This window comes from Zalophus californianus, chromosome 6 (genome assembly GCF_009762305.2).
Source record: "Zalophus californianus isolate mZalCal1 chromosome 6, mZalCal1.pri.v2, whole genome shotgun sequence".
NCBI lineage: Eukaryota > Metazoa > Chordata > Mammalia > Carnivora > Otariidae > Zalophus > Zalophus californianus.
This window is the reverse complement of record NC_045600.1, coordinates 144430488-144450601: the sequence shown is the minus strand read 5'-3', so window position 1 is coordinate 144450601 and position 20114 is coordinate 144430488. Positions and strand designations below refer to the sequence as shown.

The window sequence follows — 20114 nt, the reverse complement described above, 5'->3', positions numbered from 1 at the left end:
GCTCGGTCACGCGGAGCCTGCCCGGCAGGCTGCTGGGGACGCGTGTCCGTTTATACGTGTGTGGGCACCGGTCCCAGTCCAGCAGGTGGGGTTCCCCGGCTCGCGTGCTGCCCTGGAGGAGAGTGTCCCTGACAATCCCTGTGTTCCCCCCACAGCAGAGGCCACGGTGCACACGGTGACGCTGCAGAAGACCTCTGCGGGGCTGGGCTTCAGCCTGGAAGGCGGGAAGGGCTCCCTGCTCGGGGACAAGCCTCTCACCGTGAACAGGATTTTCAAAGGTGTGGTGTGCGTCTGCGTCTTTGCACCCTCTCCAGCTGTGTGTCGGGGCCAGGCCCCCTCAAGGCTTCTGGGCACCCTCGGGGCCACATCAGGTTCCCACAACCCCGTGCCCTCCTGGAGGCAGGCAGGCAGGCCACGTAGGGACTCGATTCTGCTTTTTCTAGCTTTTCTCCTGGGCTCGGGACACCCCCTGACTCCTTCTTGCTCGCTGGGTCCTCGTAAGTGACTGAGCCCTGGGCTTGGTTCAGCTGGGCAGGGCTGGGACCAGGGCGATGCCGGGGAGGCACGGCCCGGGGCGCAGCACAGAAGGGGGTCTTCAAACCCGCAGTAGCCAATCTCAACACGCTATTTCTAAAAATTCATTAAATGAAATCCATAATGAACAAAATATCAAAGTTTAAAATAAGGACAGAGTCTTTCCACTTGTACACACTCAGCCTCACTTGCCTCCCCTTAATCCTGGACCCATTTGAATAAAAACAGCTCCTGTTTTTATTCAAAACATTGACATTTTGTTCATCATGGCTTGAGGCGCAAGCCGGCTGAAAGTGGGGATCACTTGGGTTTTCCCGTGAACATCGTGAATGGCCTGCAGCTCCCACCGACTCTTCGCTGCTCCTCAAGCTGGACCCCAGCACCGCAGAGTGGGGAGCTGTGGGCAGAGAGCACTGGGCAGGAGTCAAGGGACCCGGGTTCCGGCCCCAGCTCAGCCTCTCACTTGCTGAGAGACCACGGCCCCTGGGGCTGGGGGCTCCTCGTCCACACAGAGCTGTGGGGTGTGTTTGGACCTGGGGGCACGGAGGCTCGCTGGGGGCGTTCCGCAGGAATCCATGTTTACCCTAACTCTGGGAAAGACGTTTTTGACTTTTGAAGGTGGACTAGCAGCTCTGAAGCTCGGCTGGCTACCCAAGTCCTTGGGCTCTTGGCAGGTGCAAAGGGACGATTGTCCCGCACGCACTGTTAGCAGGACACCTGATAGGTACAAGGGCCTGAAATATTTCAGCAGGTTTTTATTCTCATTACTATTGGCTTTTAGTCACTGTTTCTGAATATCATTGTATCAAACGGATGGGAAATCCTCTTTTAATATAAACAATAAAGTAACACTCTTTTTGAAAGATGAAAGATGAAAGCCATACACGATGTCCTCTTACATGGACGCAGGGCTCCCCTCCAGACCGTTCAGAGACAGCGCGCCATGAAGGTTCAACAGTCCCCTTCCCACATCGCCCAGTGCCTGGGGAGCTCATTAGAAGGGGAGAGACCACACGTGGACCAGGGTGTGGGGCTGGTGTCCATGGAGGCTCAGAGGGGGAGCAGCTCCCCAGAGGCCTCTATGATCTATGAAGTCTCAACCCGACTCTGGGCTCGGGGCTGCCCAGAACCTCCCTTCCCTGGGGACACACAGTCTACATCTTTCCCAAGGGCCACAGAGCTGGAGCGTGACGTGACGTGCCCACCTCGAGGTCACCGTCTGAGGAGGATGCCTCGTTTCAGACCCACTGCCAAGCTCCCGAGGGATGGGCACCCTGTTCCCTCCCGAGCTGTCCTGGCTCCTCGGACACTGAGGGTCGGAGGTAACCCTCCTTGTTCCCTGGTCACCCATGCAACCCGTTATTTTCCTCCCCCACTCAGGGGCAGCCTCGGAGCAGAGCGAGACAATCGAGCCAGGAGATGAAATCTTACACTTGGCGGGCACGGCCATGCAGGGCCTCACGCGGTTTGAAGCCTGGAACATCATCAAGACGTTGCCTGACGGACCTGTCACGATTGTCATCAGGAGGAAAAGCCTGCAGGCCAAGGGGACCACGGCAGCCGGAGACCCCTAGGCGAAGCACCGGTGCCAAAGCCAGTAACACCTAGCTCCTCACAGCCTCGAATTCTCAGGGTCGCTGCTAATCCCCGCCCGGATGGGGAAAAGCAGAGATGTGCTTCCTGGTGGCCGCTGCCCTGGTCCAGACCTTCTGGGATGCCACCCAGCCAAGAGGGTTGTCCCCAAAGGAAAAGAGAGTCACACCAGGGTGGCCAATACAGACTATGTCTACAGAGCGTAATGATAATACTGTGGTGCTGTAAATAAAACAGATATGTTATAGTTTGGTATGAGATCCATGTCCTGCTTTGCGGATTTTCCAAGTCCTCTAACGGTGTAATGATTCACACCCCAGAGAGCATTCGCTTTTCTCACGAATCTGCCATGTGGGCAGGCTCGGAGGGGACAGGCCATGCTGCTTTCCTGGGCATCCGCCCGAGCAACTCAGAGGCTGGGCGCTGCAAGCACCCAGAGGGTCATTCTCTCACACCTCTGGCAGCTGATGTTGGCTGTTGGCTGGGAACTGAGCTGGGGCCGTCAGCCCAGACACTCCCAGGGGGCCTCGCCCCGGGCCTGGGCCTCCTCACAACATGGCGGCTGGGTGCAAGGGTGAGAGCCAGGTAGAAGGTGTGTCCTTCTTATGAGCCAGCCTCGGAGCCCCAAGGCATCTTCTGCTGGACCTTATTGGGGGTGCTGGCCCAGGTGCAAGGCGAGGGGAGACGCTGCGGGGCTATTTTGGGAAAACACAATCTACCACACAAAACACGTGCAAAGCTGGTTTTGGTCGGGTTGGAGACATGATCCTAGGCCTAGGGTGGTACCGGGTGGCGGGGAAAGGACTCCAGGACAGGTGAGACTCAAAACGTGGGCAGGTGTGCCAACAGCATGGACCAGCACGTGTACAAGAGCGTAAATGAAATATTGCTACCATTCACCTACCCCGCGCTGAGCACCGGGCTGGTGGTCAGTGGACACAGTCTTTAATAATCACAGTGCTATCTACACAGTGTGGTTTTTTTGTGCCATTGTACTGATGAGGGCACCAAGACCCGGAGACCGCAGGTGACCCACCCAAGCTGGTGGATGTTGGGGCAGAGATTACGTCCTTCTTTTCTGTGATCTGGTACGGACAGAACAGTGCCTGACCAAAGGGGTATTTGGTTTGTTCATCTCTTAATGCCTGACGGCCACACTCAGGACAAAGGGGCGTATTAGCAGCAACCAGCGCTCCCTGACCAGACCCCGGGCAGCGTCCCAGCCCTGCCCCAGCCCTGTGATCACGGTGGAGACTGGAGGCAACATGCCAACGAGTTATTCCCAGGCCAGGAGTGCTGGGGCCATGTCAGTGGAGTCTGGTGGCTTCTCCAGGGTCCACAGGAAGCAAAGACTGTTTCCTGGCAGTGAACTCATAGAAAACCTGCCGGGGGCCCCTCTTCACGCAAATGCTGTGTGTGACGTCACTGTAGTGGGCATCAGCTCGCTGACTCATTCATCGCGGGAAGCAGCGGGCTTACAGTAGTCGCGTCCTGCTTCCTGCCTTGTGCATAACCCTTCTGAACTTTGTCAAGCCCTACACAGAGACAAGGACTCGGAGACACCGTGTGGACCGGTTCTTCGGGTTTAACGAACACTGACGATCACCGCGATCCAGCCCTGGAAGGCTGACTGAGTTCCACAGGCACGCCACAGGACCCTACCTGTCCTGCCCTGGGCTGGCCGATGAGGACACGCAGACTCGGAGGTACACCCAGCCCATCTCGCAGAGCCAACTGGGCAACTGCTGGGCAAGCAGCCAGGTCGGGCATGTGGTCCAGCCCAGGGAAGGAGGAGTGGCCTTCCGTCAGCAGTGGGAGCCAGCGACACGCACAAGCACACGGCCAGGGACACAGAGAAGGCGTCCCGCGCGTCTGGGCAGGTTTGTCTCAGAACTAGGACACGGCTGGGGGTGAGCCCACAGTCCTCCAGTCCCTCCTCCTGCTTCAGAACATCGCCCTCTCCCCGACTCAGGACGCCACCAGGGGTCAAGTTTCCAGTCTCCAGGCTCGGGGTGGAGTGGGGTGGAGGGTCCTCCGTCCAGGAGCCAGCAGGGTCTTAACACAAGAGCTCATCCATTAGCACTTCGTGGTGCTGGGATTTACACGGGAGAATCGGCCGTCCCTGGCCAACGTCTTCAGAGCGGAGGAGAGGCAGAGAACAGCGCCTCGGCAAGCGGCTTCCGGTCATCCCCAAACACCGCCAGGGACCCACTTCCACCCCATGGACGTGCACCCTCCCCAGGGCCTCTCTCAGGCTGCCCCGGTGCTTTGCTTTGAGCCGTGTCTTACCAGACCATACGTCATTTCAGCTGCACGGACTCAAGCAGCAGGCTACGTCCGGATTGCTATTCACGTCCCTACATTGTCCTATAAAGACAGGACGTCGAAGCAGGAGCAGGTGAAAGCACTGTTCAGGAACAGAAATTCCGAGTGAGTGGTAGGCACCGGGCCAGGTGCACGTTTTCGGACTCCTAGTCCAGTGCACAGTTTCACCCGATGGACCCCGTGGCCCAGGTCCTCGGGGGGCTGGCTTTCCACCCTACTAGACAGGGCGGCACGGGCAGCTTCCGGGGTGTCCTGAGCTGGTGCCCAGCAGAGTAAGGACCTGCTACGTACTTACTGCGGGAATGAAATCTAAACAAATCCAAGAGTCTGGTGAAGCTTTCTTGATAAGTTAGCTGGATCATCCCAATGGCATGACTGTGGGATCTGTAGCCACATCACAATCCATAAGAAGGGGGCTCTCTCTAACCCCTTGACACGGAGCTTTCCTGTATCAAAGCTTGCACGCACTTCGGCACATCCGGAGACAGACACCCCAGGACTCGAGGGTGGGGAATAAGCTACTACGCACAAGGGGACTGTCTTCCGCTTGTCACTGCCATCACAAGGTCACTGTGGCCAGACACAGGGATGTTCCTCACCCGCAGGCTGTGCGGTCCCGACCGGAGACAGGGAAGGGACCTCGTGTGGCTGCTGAGGCCCCTTCCAGGTGGCAAGGCCGTGCTCCCCGGTTCCGACGACGCACACTCTGGGCCAGGCTGGTGAGGGCCCGTGCGGCCTCAGAGCAGAGCCCGGAGCGGGGACTCCAGCCAGGGCTGCCGGAGGGGACCCGCCCTCCCGTCCTTCATGCTGACAGCAGTGTGGCCCGACCAGCAAGGACTCCAGCCCGGCCTCCAGACAGAGGGGAGGAGAAGGCGAACGCCGAGAGAGAGAAGGCGCTCCTCAGAGGCAGGAGAGGCCTGCTCCGCTCACCATCATTCCAGACACTACCCGACCCAAGGCTGCAGTTGGCTTGCGGCAGATGCAGGCTGCCTGGGTTTGCTGGGGACACGGGAGTTAGCACAGCAGGAAAGAGTGGGAACGACCGATTCTAAAAGAAACAGTGAATGTATTTTTCCTACCAGCAGAGAGGGCACAGGAGCGACTCCCCCAAGCCGGCCCCGAGGGGGCAGGGGGAGCGGGGCGGCGGGGGCCACTCCAGCCAGCTTCTCGGAGACGAGCTGTCCCCAAGCGGGTCCCAAAGGCTGAAAACCGGCCCTCGGGGCTCTCCGGTACCCCGCCATTGGGAGCTCTGCGTGAGTCACGGGAGCCCTCGGCCAGTAGGTGAGAACGTCAGTTGTACAAGGTCTTCACGGCTTTCTCCAGGTTGGCGTAGAACCCCGCCATGCTGCGGGGGAAGAAGGAGTCTACCACACTCCGTGGGAGGTAGCCGCTGAGGTCGGTCTGGAAGAATGTGACCAGGTTGGTCTTCTCGGGCTCCCTAGGGAAACGGGCACGCTGCGTCACTGACGTGTTCAGAACAGTGCTCCGTAATGTCAAAGCCCGCGGGGCCGTAAGGCAGGTTTACTACTGCAAATTGTAATTCACGCGCCCATTGAACAGAAGGTCCGCAGTAAGCTATGGGTAGGTCTGGGCATGTCACTCAGGCCGGGAGATTGTCCTTACCCTGGCAGAGGCTCGCAGAAGCAGCCACAAGGGTGGTTAAAGCCTCTCACGTAACCTGGCTTCAGGGGACACAATGGGTGCTCCACGTTGACAGCTGGAAGACAGAGCAAAACGGGAGGTGAGCTACGCCCTCACCCCTAGTGCATGCAACCCCCCCCCATCTGGAGCCTGAGGAGTCAGCATGGTGCCCCGGGACCTGCCCCTGAGCGCCCCCACCATCCCTTACCCTCACACACACACACACACACACACACACACACACACACACACACACACTCACATACGTACACATACAAACCCACACACGCACCCACCCATGTTCACGGCTTCCCACGCCTGCCAGCATCTTACAGAAAAGAACATTCCACAGTGGAAGGCTTGGCGGCAGGGGGGAGGCACCCCCTCTGATCCGCCCTCTGTGCCCACGTGGAAGATCCGCAGATATGGCAGGGGCTGCAGCTTTCGGGAGGCAGTGGGACGTGCGCCGTGGCAGGAGGGAGGGGACAGAGCGACAACCCCGCACACCGACAGTGGAGACCTTGAGCCTCAGCAGCGACAAAGGGTGCTGGCCACATCTGTGAGGTCACTGTCGGATGACTGGCCTGTGCACCCTCTCACCTTGGCCCCCCATGGCACGCGCTCCCCCTGCACCTGGTGACACCCCGGCTGTCACTCACCATTGGAACTGAGGGTCCCATCCTCATACTTCTTGACGAGCACCAAGTCCACGAAGTCTCTGGGGGAAATGAGCTTCATGGCGGCTGAGGGGCTGGCGGTTCTGCTCACGCAGAGCATCTGTCAAAGCACGGAGGAGTCCAGCTGCCCTGGGCCCCACCCCACACCCAGCGTCTGGGAAATGAGGAGTCTGGCCCTCAGAGCAAGGTCCTGGAGGGAGGACCCCTTGAGCCTCACCCAGTCTCAGAACACCCCACCGGTCCACTCTCCCACCTCGAGGGCAAGGTCGCCCCAACCCACCCAGGCTTTATCCTACCCCTCTCCGCCTCCAGCAGCAACCCCTCCAGGGTCACAGGGGAGAAGAACGGGTCAGGTGTAGGATGGGACGGAGCTCTCTGGGGTGTGGCATGGGCAAGAAGGGACCGCACTTGAAGGGACTGGGTTTTAAGACTGGGGCGCGGAGCGTCTTGGCAGAGACACCTCTGCCCACAGGGTCTGAGTCTTCAGGTGGGCATGCAATCCCGGGGGGCACTGGGAATCCATGTCCAGATGACTCAGCCTCCCTGCGTTCTTCCTAAAAACACCAGCCTGAGCGCAGGCTCACCTTCACACAGCCTCTCCCTTTCCACTTGAGACAAACGCACGGCACACCCTACCCATCTGGAATCTCCCTAGCAGGCCCGGTCCCTGGGTGCCAAGTCTCCCAGGGCACCAGGGGGACACGTCAGGATGCTGATTCCAATAGTTGAGCAAGGCATGGCATGCTGGAGTTAGAATCCCACGTTCTCCCCTCTTAAGACCAGAGCTTGCTGTAAGAAACAAGGCAGTTTGGCACTTCGGAATTCTTCTTGTCCCGATTCCTGCTGTGGGATGCATCATTCCCGAAGGAGCACTTACAGTATTGATAAGAAATGCCAAAGGCAGCAACACGTGATAAATCCATAAACTTGCACCCGGCTCTGTGTCCATCCTGCTGCCCATCTGTCACCTATCTGTCCAACTCAGAATTCGAGTACTTGGGATTTCTCAAAATCAAGCTGATAAATACCAGTCTGCATGGGAGGGCTCCTTCTCTGCGTTCTCGCCATTCCCCTGAATGGCAAGGAGGAACCGCAGGTCAGCTTCTTCTCCCCTTCTCCAGGACCTCAGCTCACCAGCAGCCCGTGTCTTCCTCTATTCCCAGTTACTGTCCACCGAAGGCTCCACCTTTCTGTCTTTTTTTTTTTTTCCTTAAAGATTTCATTTCTAAGTCATCTCTGCATCCGACGATGTGGGGCTCGAACCCACAGCCCCGAGGTCCACAGTCACCTACTCCACTGACCGAGCCAGCCAGGCGCCCCTCTCCTTCTAGCAGTAAGTCCTATCTTTTCATGGGCACATGAATTAACTTGAGAAAGGACCTCCCATTCCCCTCACCGAGAGATGTAAAATAGATTACTTTTTACGTATAACAGTCCTGCATCCACATTTGTAATGTATCTTAAGGTCACAGGAGATATATTATATACATAAATATATATACATAGGATTCATGTACATATTTATGATGAAGGATGATGTCTTTGAAGAATAAATGTACCAGGATGAAAATTCAGTAGCCTACTTGCAATGGAAAAATAAGTTCAAGAAATGATGAGAACTAAGGTAAAAGAAAGTGGATAAAATTAAATTTCCTTACAAACTTGCAGCCAAAGGACAAATCCTTGAGTCAGGCGGAGTACGATATTCCTCCAGGAACCCAGGACTGCCTTCTTGTCAAAGCTTTGCTAGAGGCAAAAGGCAACCTTAGCTTTCGATCACAGCCAGGCCTCCGGGATCCTGGAAGTCTTCTTCAGCATACGGAAATCCTTTTGGAAACTTCCTCTATCTCTACCCCCCAACTTAACACTGTATATAATCAATAGCCCCTCACAGCCCCAGTGCAGAGCTCTCTGCCCCGGGTCCTGTCCCTGTGCCTTAATAAAAGCACCTTTCTGCACCTAACACGTCTCAAGAATTCTTTTTTTTTTTTTTAAGATTTTATTTATTTATTCATGAGAGACAGAGAGAGAGAAGCAGAGGGAGAAACAGGCTCCCAAGGAGCAGGGAGCCCGACGCGGGACTCGATCCCAGGACCCCGGGATCATGACCCGAGCCGAAGGCAGACGCTTAACCATCGGAGCCACCCAGGCGCCCAAATGTAGAGCCCGCCCCACGTGGGGCTCGAACCCACGACCCTGAGATTAAGAGTCTCATGCTCTACCGACTGAGCTAGCCGGGCGACTCAAGAATTCTTTCTTCGCCCTTCGCTCCTGGCCCACATCACATCAATGTATTTTTAAAATAAATGATAGTAAATAAAACTTCGTGTCATGCAGATACATCTAAAAGAATGAAGTCATCGTTTTGCTCAAAATTGCCTGATTTATCACATGTTAAAAATGGCATGCTTTTAGGGGCAGCCTGGGTGGCCCAGTGGGTTAAGCGTCTGCCTTCGGCTCAGGTCATGGTCCCAGGGTCCTGGGATCGAGCCCCGCGTCGGGCGCCCCGCTCCGCCGCGAGTCTGCTTCTCCCTCTGCCTCTGTGATCGTTTTCACTCTCTCTCAAATAAATAAATAAAATGTTTTTTAAAAAAAGTCATTCTTTGCAATTTATGATGAAAATTTTAGACGTTAACTAAATGTTAGGTGTCAAGCGCATGTGTGGGGATGAAGTAAGACTTCCCAGAAGTCTGTTGGAGATAGGCATGCAAAACATTTGAAAACTTGCAGGACAGAACTGACAGGGTCAGGCAGGGTACAGGGGAGGGGGGAGGGAGTGGGGGCTGCTTTGGGCCCACACTGGCTCAGCCCTAGGCCAAGGACTGAGGGTCCCCTGGGGCCCCAGGCAGGGAAGCAGGCATGCCTTCCTAGAAAGAACCAGAGCGCTCAGAGAGAGACCGTGTAGCATTGAGGAGGGAGCAGAAGGCTAGCTGAGGACAAAGCACCGGCAGACAACCTGCAACCTACCCCCACCCCCGATTCCTGAGTGGGTATGTGTGACATTCCTCCGGGAAACTTTCAATTATCTTACTGTTCAGGCTTTCCTAGAGGCTAAAGCAACCTTAGCTTGCTAATCGCCAAGCCTACAGTATCCCAGGGTCTTCTTTAGCATATATGAAAGTCCTTTCTCCTTACCTTCCCCGACTCCCAAGTCTAAACACCCTACAGAAATGCAGCCATGGTTACCTTCAGTAAGGAAACTCCATATATGTCATTCTGTCACATTTGTGTTAGGTTGTAAAGGGCCTTAGCCCATGGTTTCTCAACTCGAAGCATGTGTGTATAATTATTTGTATATTGTCTTCCCAATTTTTTTACTCTCTCTGGTAGCCCTTATGTTGCTGTTCACTTAATATTTTTATCTAAATGTGCTCACTTTTATAAACTTGGACAAATTTATTTTAAAAGGATGCTACTTAACTATCTGCAAAATATACACACAAAGGATTGCTGGGCTCTAATTCTGATTCTGAGGTTGAGGCCAGCTGTCCCGTTTTGTTATAAAGGAGATTAGCCAAGAGTTAAATGGGAGTCACAGGCACATTAGCACCTAACTGAAACTCTCCCCTTCAAGCTAGGAGAGGAATTAAAAAAGAACCGAGTCCCGGTGACATCATCACGTCTGATTCAATTTCAGTGTTTGCCTAATATCCTTTGTATCTCGGGGATGTGTGCCCCACCCTTCAGGAAATACCCACATAAACTCTTGACAATGAACTGAAATGTGAATTTTGGTCCGGGCCAAGAACACCTGGGTCCTCCAGATGGGCCAGCACAGAGCTATGGCCTGAGGTTTCACAACACCATCTGTGTAAACACGCAAGAGGGTGTCACGTCTATGGATGTCAGAATCAAACAGGTTGGCAACATCTCCCCAAGGCAACTTCATTATTAGTTTTGGCTACGAGTTTTTTTTTCCTTCTTAACTTCTGTAATCAAAACGAGGTGTGTTCTTAATGCTACAAATTCCTAACGCTCAATATTCTCAGGACAGAAGCACCTAGAATTACGCCACTAGCGTCATGTGGTTATTTAAATTTACCCTGAGAGTAATGAAAAATAAATAAAGTGAACAATTCGTTTCCTCCAACTAGACACCTTTCAAGTGCTCTGTGGCCCCATGGGGGCTAGGGGCTACTGTAGTGGACAGGGTTGTTACAGAACATTTCCATCATTCTGGAAAGTTCTACTGGGCAGCGCTAGCTTGGACGACATACATTGTACCAATGGAGAAACTGTAATCCCTACAGCTGGGCAGAGAACGCTGGCTCTGGCCACGACTCTGGATTCATCATCACGGCCCCATCAAGGGGCACTATTTCACACCCAGGCTGATGAATCAAATCCAGCCGCAGCTTTTAGCAACCTCAGAGCCCACATTCGCGCTGCCCGCCTTCATAGCACCTGCGATTTCTCTGAGCTCCGCTTAGGACTTCTCCACCCATCTGGTCACAGGGTTTCCCACCTGCAGCAGACTGGGGCTGTGCGGGGTCCTGCCCTTGCCAAAAGGTGTCCCTGACCCCCTCCAGAGGGACAGGGTCAGGTTACTTGCTAGGGTAACAGCGCTCAGAGAGACTTACATCAGTGAGGCTTTCGATAATTTCAAAGCTGCTCACATTCTCATCCCACTTGTCCCGAAGGGTCCCAGCAAGCGGCTTGATGCAGCCCCACACCTTCTCTGGTGTCGCGTTCACGATTCCTTCTCCCCGGTACCTGGAGCGCAAGAAGGAATGTGAGCCCAGGAACCCCACCAAAGCTTTTGATCCTGGGATCATACAGGAGGACTAACCGCCACATCTGTCATTGCTCTTTCCGGCACCCTTGCAGATCAGGGGCTGAGAGTTAACCAGCCCACCTCCCCTCAGACCTGCAGAAACAGACCGTGCGTTTTCACGAGATACAGTTTGCTGGAAATGATTTAGATAATAATAACAGAAGCTTTTCCGGAATATAATTGGCAAGTGGATTCCAGGGTGCTAGGGTAGACTGGAATTATTTTAGGAAGCAAACCCACAGAGACATCAAGAAGGAGTAGCACCTCTGACAAACTTTGACAAGGCATGCACTTACAGGTTCCCTGGAAACTCCATAGATGGCCTCCAGGAAACTGAAACTCCATTCTGTCAAAAGGCACAGAATCGTAGAATTTAGAGCTGGAAAGGCTCTGGGAGATCACCTGACCCAATCCCCTGTGCTATACAGAAGAGAAGTCTGGAGCCTCAAGAGATGTGATCTGACCTGGCTGATTCGAAGAGCCCTGGGGGTTTTTCAAACTTCCTAAAAGCCACCATGCCATTTGTCTCCTCAAGCAATTTCCACCTATTCCTTAAAAATTAGAAGCCTCGCATAGGCAAAAACTATTCCCGTGCCACCCTCCTGGGAACGGGGAGAGGCTCATGCTAAGATGAGGATAGGCTCTGGAGCCTCACCACCATTTGCTAGCCAGCTGACCTTGGGCAAGTCACTCAATGAAAGGGACAGATACATCTCCCGGGGTCCTAGTGCACACAACAGGCCCAGGATTTTTTAAAGAAACAACCCTCAACGGAATCTACCCCTACCCAATCCAGCTCCAGGGTATTAGAGAACAGAAAGGAGCAGGAAGAGGAGCCTAGGGTCTTCGGAGACCCCAGCCCCAGGGCGCACGCGACCCCTTCCTGCCCAGCTCCTCACTCACGCCTTCCCGGCAAATCTTCCATCCTGACTCGTCCCGCCGGTACTGGAGCACCTTCTCCGCCACCTCCTCGCTCATCTGCGCGGCCAGCGCAGGGTCCATAGCGCCAAGGGTTGCGCGTGGCTGCGGGGTCAAGGCCCGGGTGCGCGGGTGGCGGAGGCCGGCTCTGGGTCTGCGAGGCCGCAGCGCCCGGGCCGGGGGACGGAGCCTCAGCCCAGGCCCCGCCCCACGCCCCCGGATTGGCCCAGGCGGGCAGACAGGCCCCGCCCCGCCCCGCCCCGAGATTGGCAGGGCCGGAGACTGCCGGGCCAGGCTGGGCGGTCCTGGGCGGGCGGTGTAGACCCGCGGCTCCGCCTCCGGCCTGGGAGGGGCCTTGCGCCTCGAGCTGGGGGGGCGGCCCCGCGGGGCCACTGGCGGCCGGGAGCGTGGACTTCCGCTCCGAGCGCCCAGAGGCCTGCGGCGGGGCGGGGCGGCGGTGCAGTTCGCTTCAGAGATGACGTGGGGCGGCTGCTGCGGGGGGAGTGCGCGGGGCGGGGCGGGGGCGGGGCGGCGGTGCAGTTCGCTTCAGAGATGACGTGGGGCGGCTGCTGCGGGGGGAGTGCGCGGGGCGGGGCGGGGGCGGGCCGCGCAGGAGAGGGCTCCTGGGGCAGGGCCCCCGGGTGGAATCTGGAGGTCTGTGCCACTGAAGCGGGGAGCTCGGGGGCCCCGCCCTGCGGCCGGAGCCCCTGCTGGCCCAGCTGAGTGGAGACCTGGCGCGCTCAGTTCTGGGCACGGGTTTTTGTTTTAATTTTTATTGACATTCTAGTTAGTTAGCGTACAGCGCACTTTTGGTTTCAGGAGTAGAACTCAGTGGTTCATCACTTACATACAACACCCAGTGCTCCTCACAAGTGCCCTCTTTGATACCCATCCCCCATCTAGCCCATCCCTCCCCCACCTCCCTCCATCAACCCTCAGTTTGTTCTCTTTAGTTTTTGGCCATAGGGCCTGAAAGAGCTAAGTGGAGGTGTCCAGGAGGCTGAGATGCCCGGGCAGATATCTGGGGGAGAGCTGGGCTCTGGCTAAGAGGTACAGGCTTCTCCGCGAGCAGGTGGCCCAGGTCCTGGCGAGCGAGTGGGGTCACATCCCCCGCGTGTGAATGGCAAGGGCAGTCTCGTTTTCCTCCTCTTATATAACCAACTAAATATTTGAAAAGGTCAGCACAGAGGCCTATTTGTGCTTCTATTTGTCTGTTTATCATGTCATTTACAGGTTTGAAAAAATGGTTGTAAACACAATGACTACTTGAAAACCCTTTTCGGAGGATGTGATAGGCTGTGGGGTTGTAAAGAAGCCGTGCATGGGGAACGAAGGAGTTCCAGACTCTGGACCCGGCTTCAGCCAGTAGTGGCTGTGTGGTTTTGGGCTAGTCACTTAACGTCTTAGTGCCTCAGTTTGCTCCAAGGGGAAATGGGACACTAATACGTGTCTCTGGGTGCTGTTGTGATGGGCAAGTGAAGTGACACAAGTGGGTATTCCTGGGAGCCATAAACAAAAGACCGATAAGGTAACCACATTAAAAAAAAATTAGGCCTGGGTGGCTCAGTCAGTTAAGTGTCTGCCTTCGGCTCAGGTCATAATCCCAGGGTCCTGGGATCGAGTCCTGCATGGGGCTCCCTGCTCAGCGGGGAGCCTGCTTCTCCCTCTGCCTGCCGCTCCGCCCGGCTTGTGCTCTCTGACAAATAAACAAATAAAATATTTTAAAACAATTAAGCACATCAAAAATACCACAAAAAGTTAGGCAATAGTCTGAAGGAAAAAATGGAGCATATTTTGACTGAAAGTAAATTTTTTCACGTACACAGTGCTCTTATAAATTACTAGGAAATTTTCAAACAACCTAACAGACAAAACTAATGCATCAGATGTGAACAGATACTCTGCAGAAACCCAAATTAACAGGGCTAATAAAGATATGAAAAGATGCAGAACCTCCTTCCTATCTAGGGAATTTGTAATTAAAACAAGGGAACAGGTTCACAGCTATCTGATGGGTAGCTAGGCAGAGGTTTGTTAATTCCCTGTGTTGGTAAGTGTATAGAGAAAATTTTTTTATACACTGTGGGCAAGAGTGTAAGTTTATGTAATCTTCTGGGAGGAAAACAACCTATTTTAAAATTTTAGTTTACTTGTGTTTTGACCCAGCGCCTCCTGCACAGGCATGCATAAGATGCATCTTACAACAGGAAACGATCTATTTGTCCAAAGAGTAAAGAAAGTGACAGGCTATTCATTTGGTGGAATATTATGTAGCCATTAAAGCAATGTGACACAGATGAAGGAAGGAGGGACTGGAACAGGAAATGATCTCTAGAGCTCACGCAGCTGTCTAGAAACAGGAGTTTTGATATGAATAGACTATTCTAACCAAGTGCAGTTGATTCTCTACAAAGGAAATAAATGGTATTTAAAACTTAACTTTAAAAACAACTTAGTACTATTTAAATTCTTGTCCCCCCCATAAAATGTTTTATATGTGTACTGACAGGGAACAATGTTTATATATATATAGTATACACACACACACACACACACACACACACACACACACACATATATATAGTCCAGTATATAAACTGAAGGACAGGAGTATTGTAGGTAAGTCAGTGCTCAGCTCAGATTGCCTGAGTCCAGGTCCAGATCCCAGCATCACCACTCACTAGCTGTGACCCTGGTAAGTCACTGGCCCTTGCAGATCTTAGCATCCTTCTTTGGAAAATGAGAAAAATAATAGTACTAACTCATAAGGTTGACATACGGATCAAAGGTTTTAATAGAGGGGCGCCTGGGTGGCTCTGTCGTTAAGCATCTGCCTTCGGCTCAGGTCATGATCCCGGGGTCCTGGGATCGAGCCCCGCGTCGCGCTCCCTGCTCCGCGGGAAGCCTGCTTCTCCCTCCCCCACTCCCCCTGCTTGTGTTCCCTCTCTCGCTGTGTCTCTCTCTGTCAAATAAATAAATAAAATCTTAAAAAAAACAAAAGATTTTAATAGATGAATAACAATTAGAATGGTGCTTGGCATACAATCCATGTTTATGTATGATACATAATATCCATAAATATCTTGAGAGAAATAACTAGAGATGTTTGTATATGTTTATGCATCAACGTTTTTAGAAGACCGACTTCCGGAAAGGTTTAGAATAAACTGTGAGCCATAGGGAGTAATGCCAAAGGAGATTACTTTCTTATTTTATATCATCGCATGCTATTTAATTATATTAATTACTAATATGTAAGACTTTTTAAATTACAAAAAAAAAAAGCCTCATTGAACAGTTCAATGTAGACTGTTTTGGTAGCGCTGCAGCTCGAAACCTGTTCAGGTGGGGGCCTACCAGAATTTTGTTTGGGGATAAAATGCTCTGAAAACAAAGCTGGAGGAAACTAAGTCTTGCTATAGAAAGTGACTTCCGTTAGACATCAGACACACGAGAGATTTCTATTTTTATCAAATGGAGCATTAGTTTTGAATTTTTTTTTTATCACTGTAAGAGCTTCTAATGTTTGCTCTCAGAAAATGGGAAGCCCTGGGGAGATGAAATATTCGGAAGAGAAAAGCGACCCCCGAGGCCTGTGACAAATGGCAGCAGGAGACGGGGGTGAGGTCAGGACAGTCCTGGGGGAAGCTCCGGTCTGTCTCGCCTGGGGAGGCCTGGCACGGCAAGATGAGAAGCTGCCTGGGCAGGAGGCAGGAGGTCCGCCCACGTGGCCAGCTGATCAGTGGGGCCTGGGGTGGCAGTTCAGAGCTGATGGGAAGGAGGGGGTGTGTAGTCTCCCCCGATCAGAGCCGCTTCAGCAAGGTCCTCGGGCCTCTGAGTCACCCAGCTGTGAGGGCAGGCCTCACCGAAGTCCCAGCTGAGTTTTAAATAGGTATATACGGTATGGGGGGCCCAGCAGTGTCCACCCCAAACCGGCTCCAGACCACGGACGGGTGGGGCCACGTGTGCAACTGCTCCAGCCCTAAAAGCTCCTGGATGGAGAATGTGCTTTCCACTTGGACCGCGATGTTCGTTATGTTATTTGTTACGTTCACTCGGGCAGGTGCTGTCGGCACAGATGAATCTCTTTCTGCAAAGCACGTGTATGTCTGTTTAGTCTTAGCGACAGCTGAGACTAGTTATTGCGCTGTGCTACCTGCCGGTCAACGTCCCGGGCACTGCACCGGTGCTGGACCTTGGAACCCTCACAACACCCCAGCATTAGGAAGTGCAGACCACATCCCATTTTCAGGCTATGAAACTGAAAATCATATCGCTAGTAAGGAGCAGAGCTGTGGTGCACACCCAGTTCCTTTTTCTGAAGGTCATGGGTTTACTTACACGCTTTACCGCCTCTTCCTCCCTGTAAGGATACACAGTGTTTAGCATGAAATGGGCAAGAGTAAAATCAGAAATTGCAATAATATACAAACCCCAAAAAAGAGGGAATACACACATACACACATGCACACAGAGTAGCTGGAAAGCGGGAATACTACCTCAGACTACAGAAGCGAGTCTTTTAAAGATGCACAGAAAACTTTTCTCTGAATGTTCTGGCCTTCACGAATTTGGAAACATAAGCAGTGACCAAGGGAGTATCCTTAGGTTACTGAGATATTTACCAGACTATTCCTATCAAGAGGAGTTCACGTGTCATATTTAATGGATACAGTTGTGACGATTTCTGAGACCTGGAGGAGTTTGTTACATGGGCTTTTTTAGGAGGGATTTTTTAATAATAGTGTGGGTCATATTCTCAGTGATGGTTTGACCAAAGGACAGATGTGAATCATTACACCCCACCGCCCACCACTGAAAGCCAAAGGACCATCACGGAAAGCCAAAGGAATGTTGTGAAGCGTCAGTTAGGAGAAGGTGTTCGATGGTGCAGACGTGAAGCTTCCCGCAGGAAGCAGCGGACAGGAGGGCCAGAGCTGGTGGCCTCTGCCGACAGAAAACCCAGCAAAGGCGGGTAGGCCATCGGTTCACAGAAGAGAAAATGCAGAGGGCCAATCCACACAGGGGAAGAGGCTAACAACCAGGGAAATGCAAATTAATTAAAATAACTAGGGATTTTTTTTTTTCAGCGGGTTGGCAAAATTTACATAGTGTGGCGATATCAAGTTCGGGTGGGGCTATAAGCAAAATGGCCCTTGTCATCTGCAGACGGAGTTTGCATGGGGGTCTGGGCGCCTGGAGACTCCCAGAGGAGCAGCCTGTGATGCTGAACACGCTCCTGTCCTGTGCCCCAGGGATGCCCCTGTCAGCAGGACCAGCATCCGCTCCCAAGTCAGCACCAGCACATGCGCAGGTGAAGACTTATAAAAGATGTTGAGTGCAACATTTTTCGCTGAGGTGGGAATGATTTCAGTGTCCAGGAGATGGATAGAGACTGAGTTTATTCATATGGTGAAATACTATGCAGTGGTTATAAGTGAGCTTGATCGATACATTTTATCGACAGACCTCAAACACATAAAGGTGTACAATGATGCATGTGCTATGATAGTATTTACCGGAGTAAAACATGCTTGCACATTGTTTATGGATATTTAGACATACATATTTACACATGCACACAGCATATATAACTATAAACAATTTAATGGACATACCGAATTCTTGGCAGTAGGAGGGGTGTGGACCTCTGTGTGGGGATTATAGTGCGCTTTGATTGTATCTGTAATATTTTCTTATTAATGATAATAGTGACTGGTGGAGATAAGATAGATTACAGCAGTTGCTGACACAGTAGGAATAAGGGTGCTTGTGACACCAGGCTTTGCACTATTCTGTGTCTTTCGAATTTCTCTAAGACAGAGTGCGGGCGGGCAGGTGAGCTATGCTGTGCAGGTGAGCTAGGTTGCGCAGGGAAACGTGCTACACATACCTGCAGCCGTGGGTGTGTGTGTGTGTGTGTTCGCAACATCCGTGTGTTCTCAGGAATGATGCAGAGCATGCCTGTCCTCTGGTCCTGGCGGAGTGCCTCCCCGTCCTCACAGACACAGGTGCTCCTGCAGGTGCCCAGAGGCAGAGCTGGGCCTTTCCAAAGTGTGTCTCAGTGTCCCAGGGAGCCCTGAGCCTCAGCCCCAGACCAAGCACCTGGAAAGGGGACCCTCATCCCACTGTGGTGGGTGCCCCTATCACAAACACGTGTTCCCCTGGCGTTGCAGAACATTTCTTCCTGAGTGGACTGTGACCCCCCGACATACGTTAAAAATAGGCGCACACCTTGTCATGAGTTTGGAGAGCAATGTTCGTGTGTGTCTACTTTCAGAGCGGCATTATTTACACCGAACTTTCCTTTCTGGTTAGAATTGGCAGTAGATCTTGGATAGTAATCCTATCCCCCCTGTCATCTGTGATTCATTCATTAGTGTAGTTCATTCATTCATTCACCCACCCGCTGACATTCAACAAGTATCTGTGTCAGGCAGCATTCAGAAACAGCCCCCAGGATTCCTGCTCCCTGACGTGCTTTCCCCATGTACTCTCCCACCGAGTGTGCTGACCCTGGCAAATGGGATGAGATTTCACTCCCATGATTAGGTTCTGTTATATGGTCAAGATGAACTGATTTTGAAGATGTCATTAAGGTCTCTGAGCAGTTAACTTTGAAGTAATGGAAAGGGAGATTATCCTGGCTGGGCCTGACCTGATCAGGTGGGGTCTTTTATAAGAGCGTCCAGGATTTCCCCAGAAAAGGAGATTCAGAGCTGAAGGGGCTTTCTCTTGCTGGTCTTGAATGTGCAGACAGCCATGCTGGGGAGCGGGCCACGGAGCAGGGGAGAGAGGACCTCCCACAGCCTCAGGCAAATGAATTCTGCCAACAAGCACATGAGCTGCTCCACCCCTCACCTCAGAGGAGATGCCTGGCGACAGTTTGCCTGAGACCCGGAGCAGAGCCCCCGGCTAGGCTGTGTCTGCCCTCGCCCCACGGAAAGTGCGAGATGTTAATGCACGGTCGGTCGCTCTGGGCCATTACGCAGGGGTAGAAACGGAGCACAATACCCAGGATGTGTCAGTGGCTGGGGGCGCAGAAAGGAACAGACAGCCTTTGTTCCATAAGCACTCAGTCTGGTGGAGGAGAGAAAACGCGAAAGGCGCAATTTAGAGTGGAAAGAGGGATCCTGGAGATGGGACTAGGGGGTGCCCTTCAGTTGACCACAGCAGAGCCACCCAAACTCCTGCAGAACCCTGCCCCACACCCGCGGGAGGCGAGCCAGCCATTATCACAGGTGAAGATGGTGTGAAGTGGGGAGGGACACCTCTGTTCTTTCCCTGGGCTCCTCGGCTGGGTGGCATAAGCCTGCCATTATCCATGGCTCCGAAATCCTCTTCCACCTATACCACCTGGAGGAAGCCCGTTGTCACCAGGGGAAAATGAGGTCAACAAACAAGGAGAGCCTACAGGCGAAAAGACAGAGGATCTTGAAGGTGTTTGACCCCCAGGTCCAGCGAAGCCTGAAACCAGCTTGAATCCCATCCTTCCCGGTTAAAGGAACCAATAAGCCTCGGGGATTCTGGGACCTTCTATAGAGCTGTCCTGATTCATTAATACAGATGTGCTTACAGGTGGTAGACAGTATACTAAGCTCTCCAATTTTAGTTACTCCTGCCATTCCAAAACCCGATGATTCATGTGAACT

General features: G+C 53.0%; 2 protein-coding genes and 1 non-coding gene across 6 annotated transcripts in view; 1 reads left to right on the top strand and 2 right to left on the bottom strand.

The window, feature by feature from the left end:
* Positions 1-2729, top strand: part of IL16 (interleukin 16) — a 97009-nt gene extending 94280 nt beyond the window's left edge. For 2 of the 4 annotated variants that reach the window (XM_027569595.2, XM_035727925.1), the window contains 2 exons: positions 156-278; positions 1915-2729. In XM_027569595.2, coding sequence (XP_027425396.1) covers positions 156-278; positions 1915-2108 — 317 coding nt within the window. In that variant the 3' untranslated portion in view covers positions 2109-2729. The remainder of the gene's footprint in view (positions 1-155; positions 279-1914) is intronic. The other 2 variants (XM_027569600.2, XM_027569605.2) reach the window with 1 other exon arrangement.
* Positions 2730-5675: 2946 nt separating this feature from the next.
* Positions 5676-12641, bottom strand: STARD5 (StAR related lipid transfer domain containing 5). The gene is made up of 6 exons (XM_027569606.1): positions 12448-12641; positions 11841-11890; positions 11351-11483; positions 6753-6870; positions 6076-6169; positions 5676-5890 (listed from the first exon to the last, which is right to left on the bottom strand). Exons 1-6 carry the CDS (start codon positions 12544-12546, stop codon positions 5743-5745), a joined length of 642 nt encoding a protein of 213 aa, XP_027425407.1. The 5' UTR covers positions 12547-12641; the 3' UTR covers positions 5676-5742.
* TRNAK-CUU lies at positions 8938-9010 on the bottom strand. The gene has a single exon. It is a non-coding gene; the product is annotated as a tRNA-Lys (tRNA).
* Positions 12642-20114: the final 7473 nt, after the last annotated feature.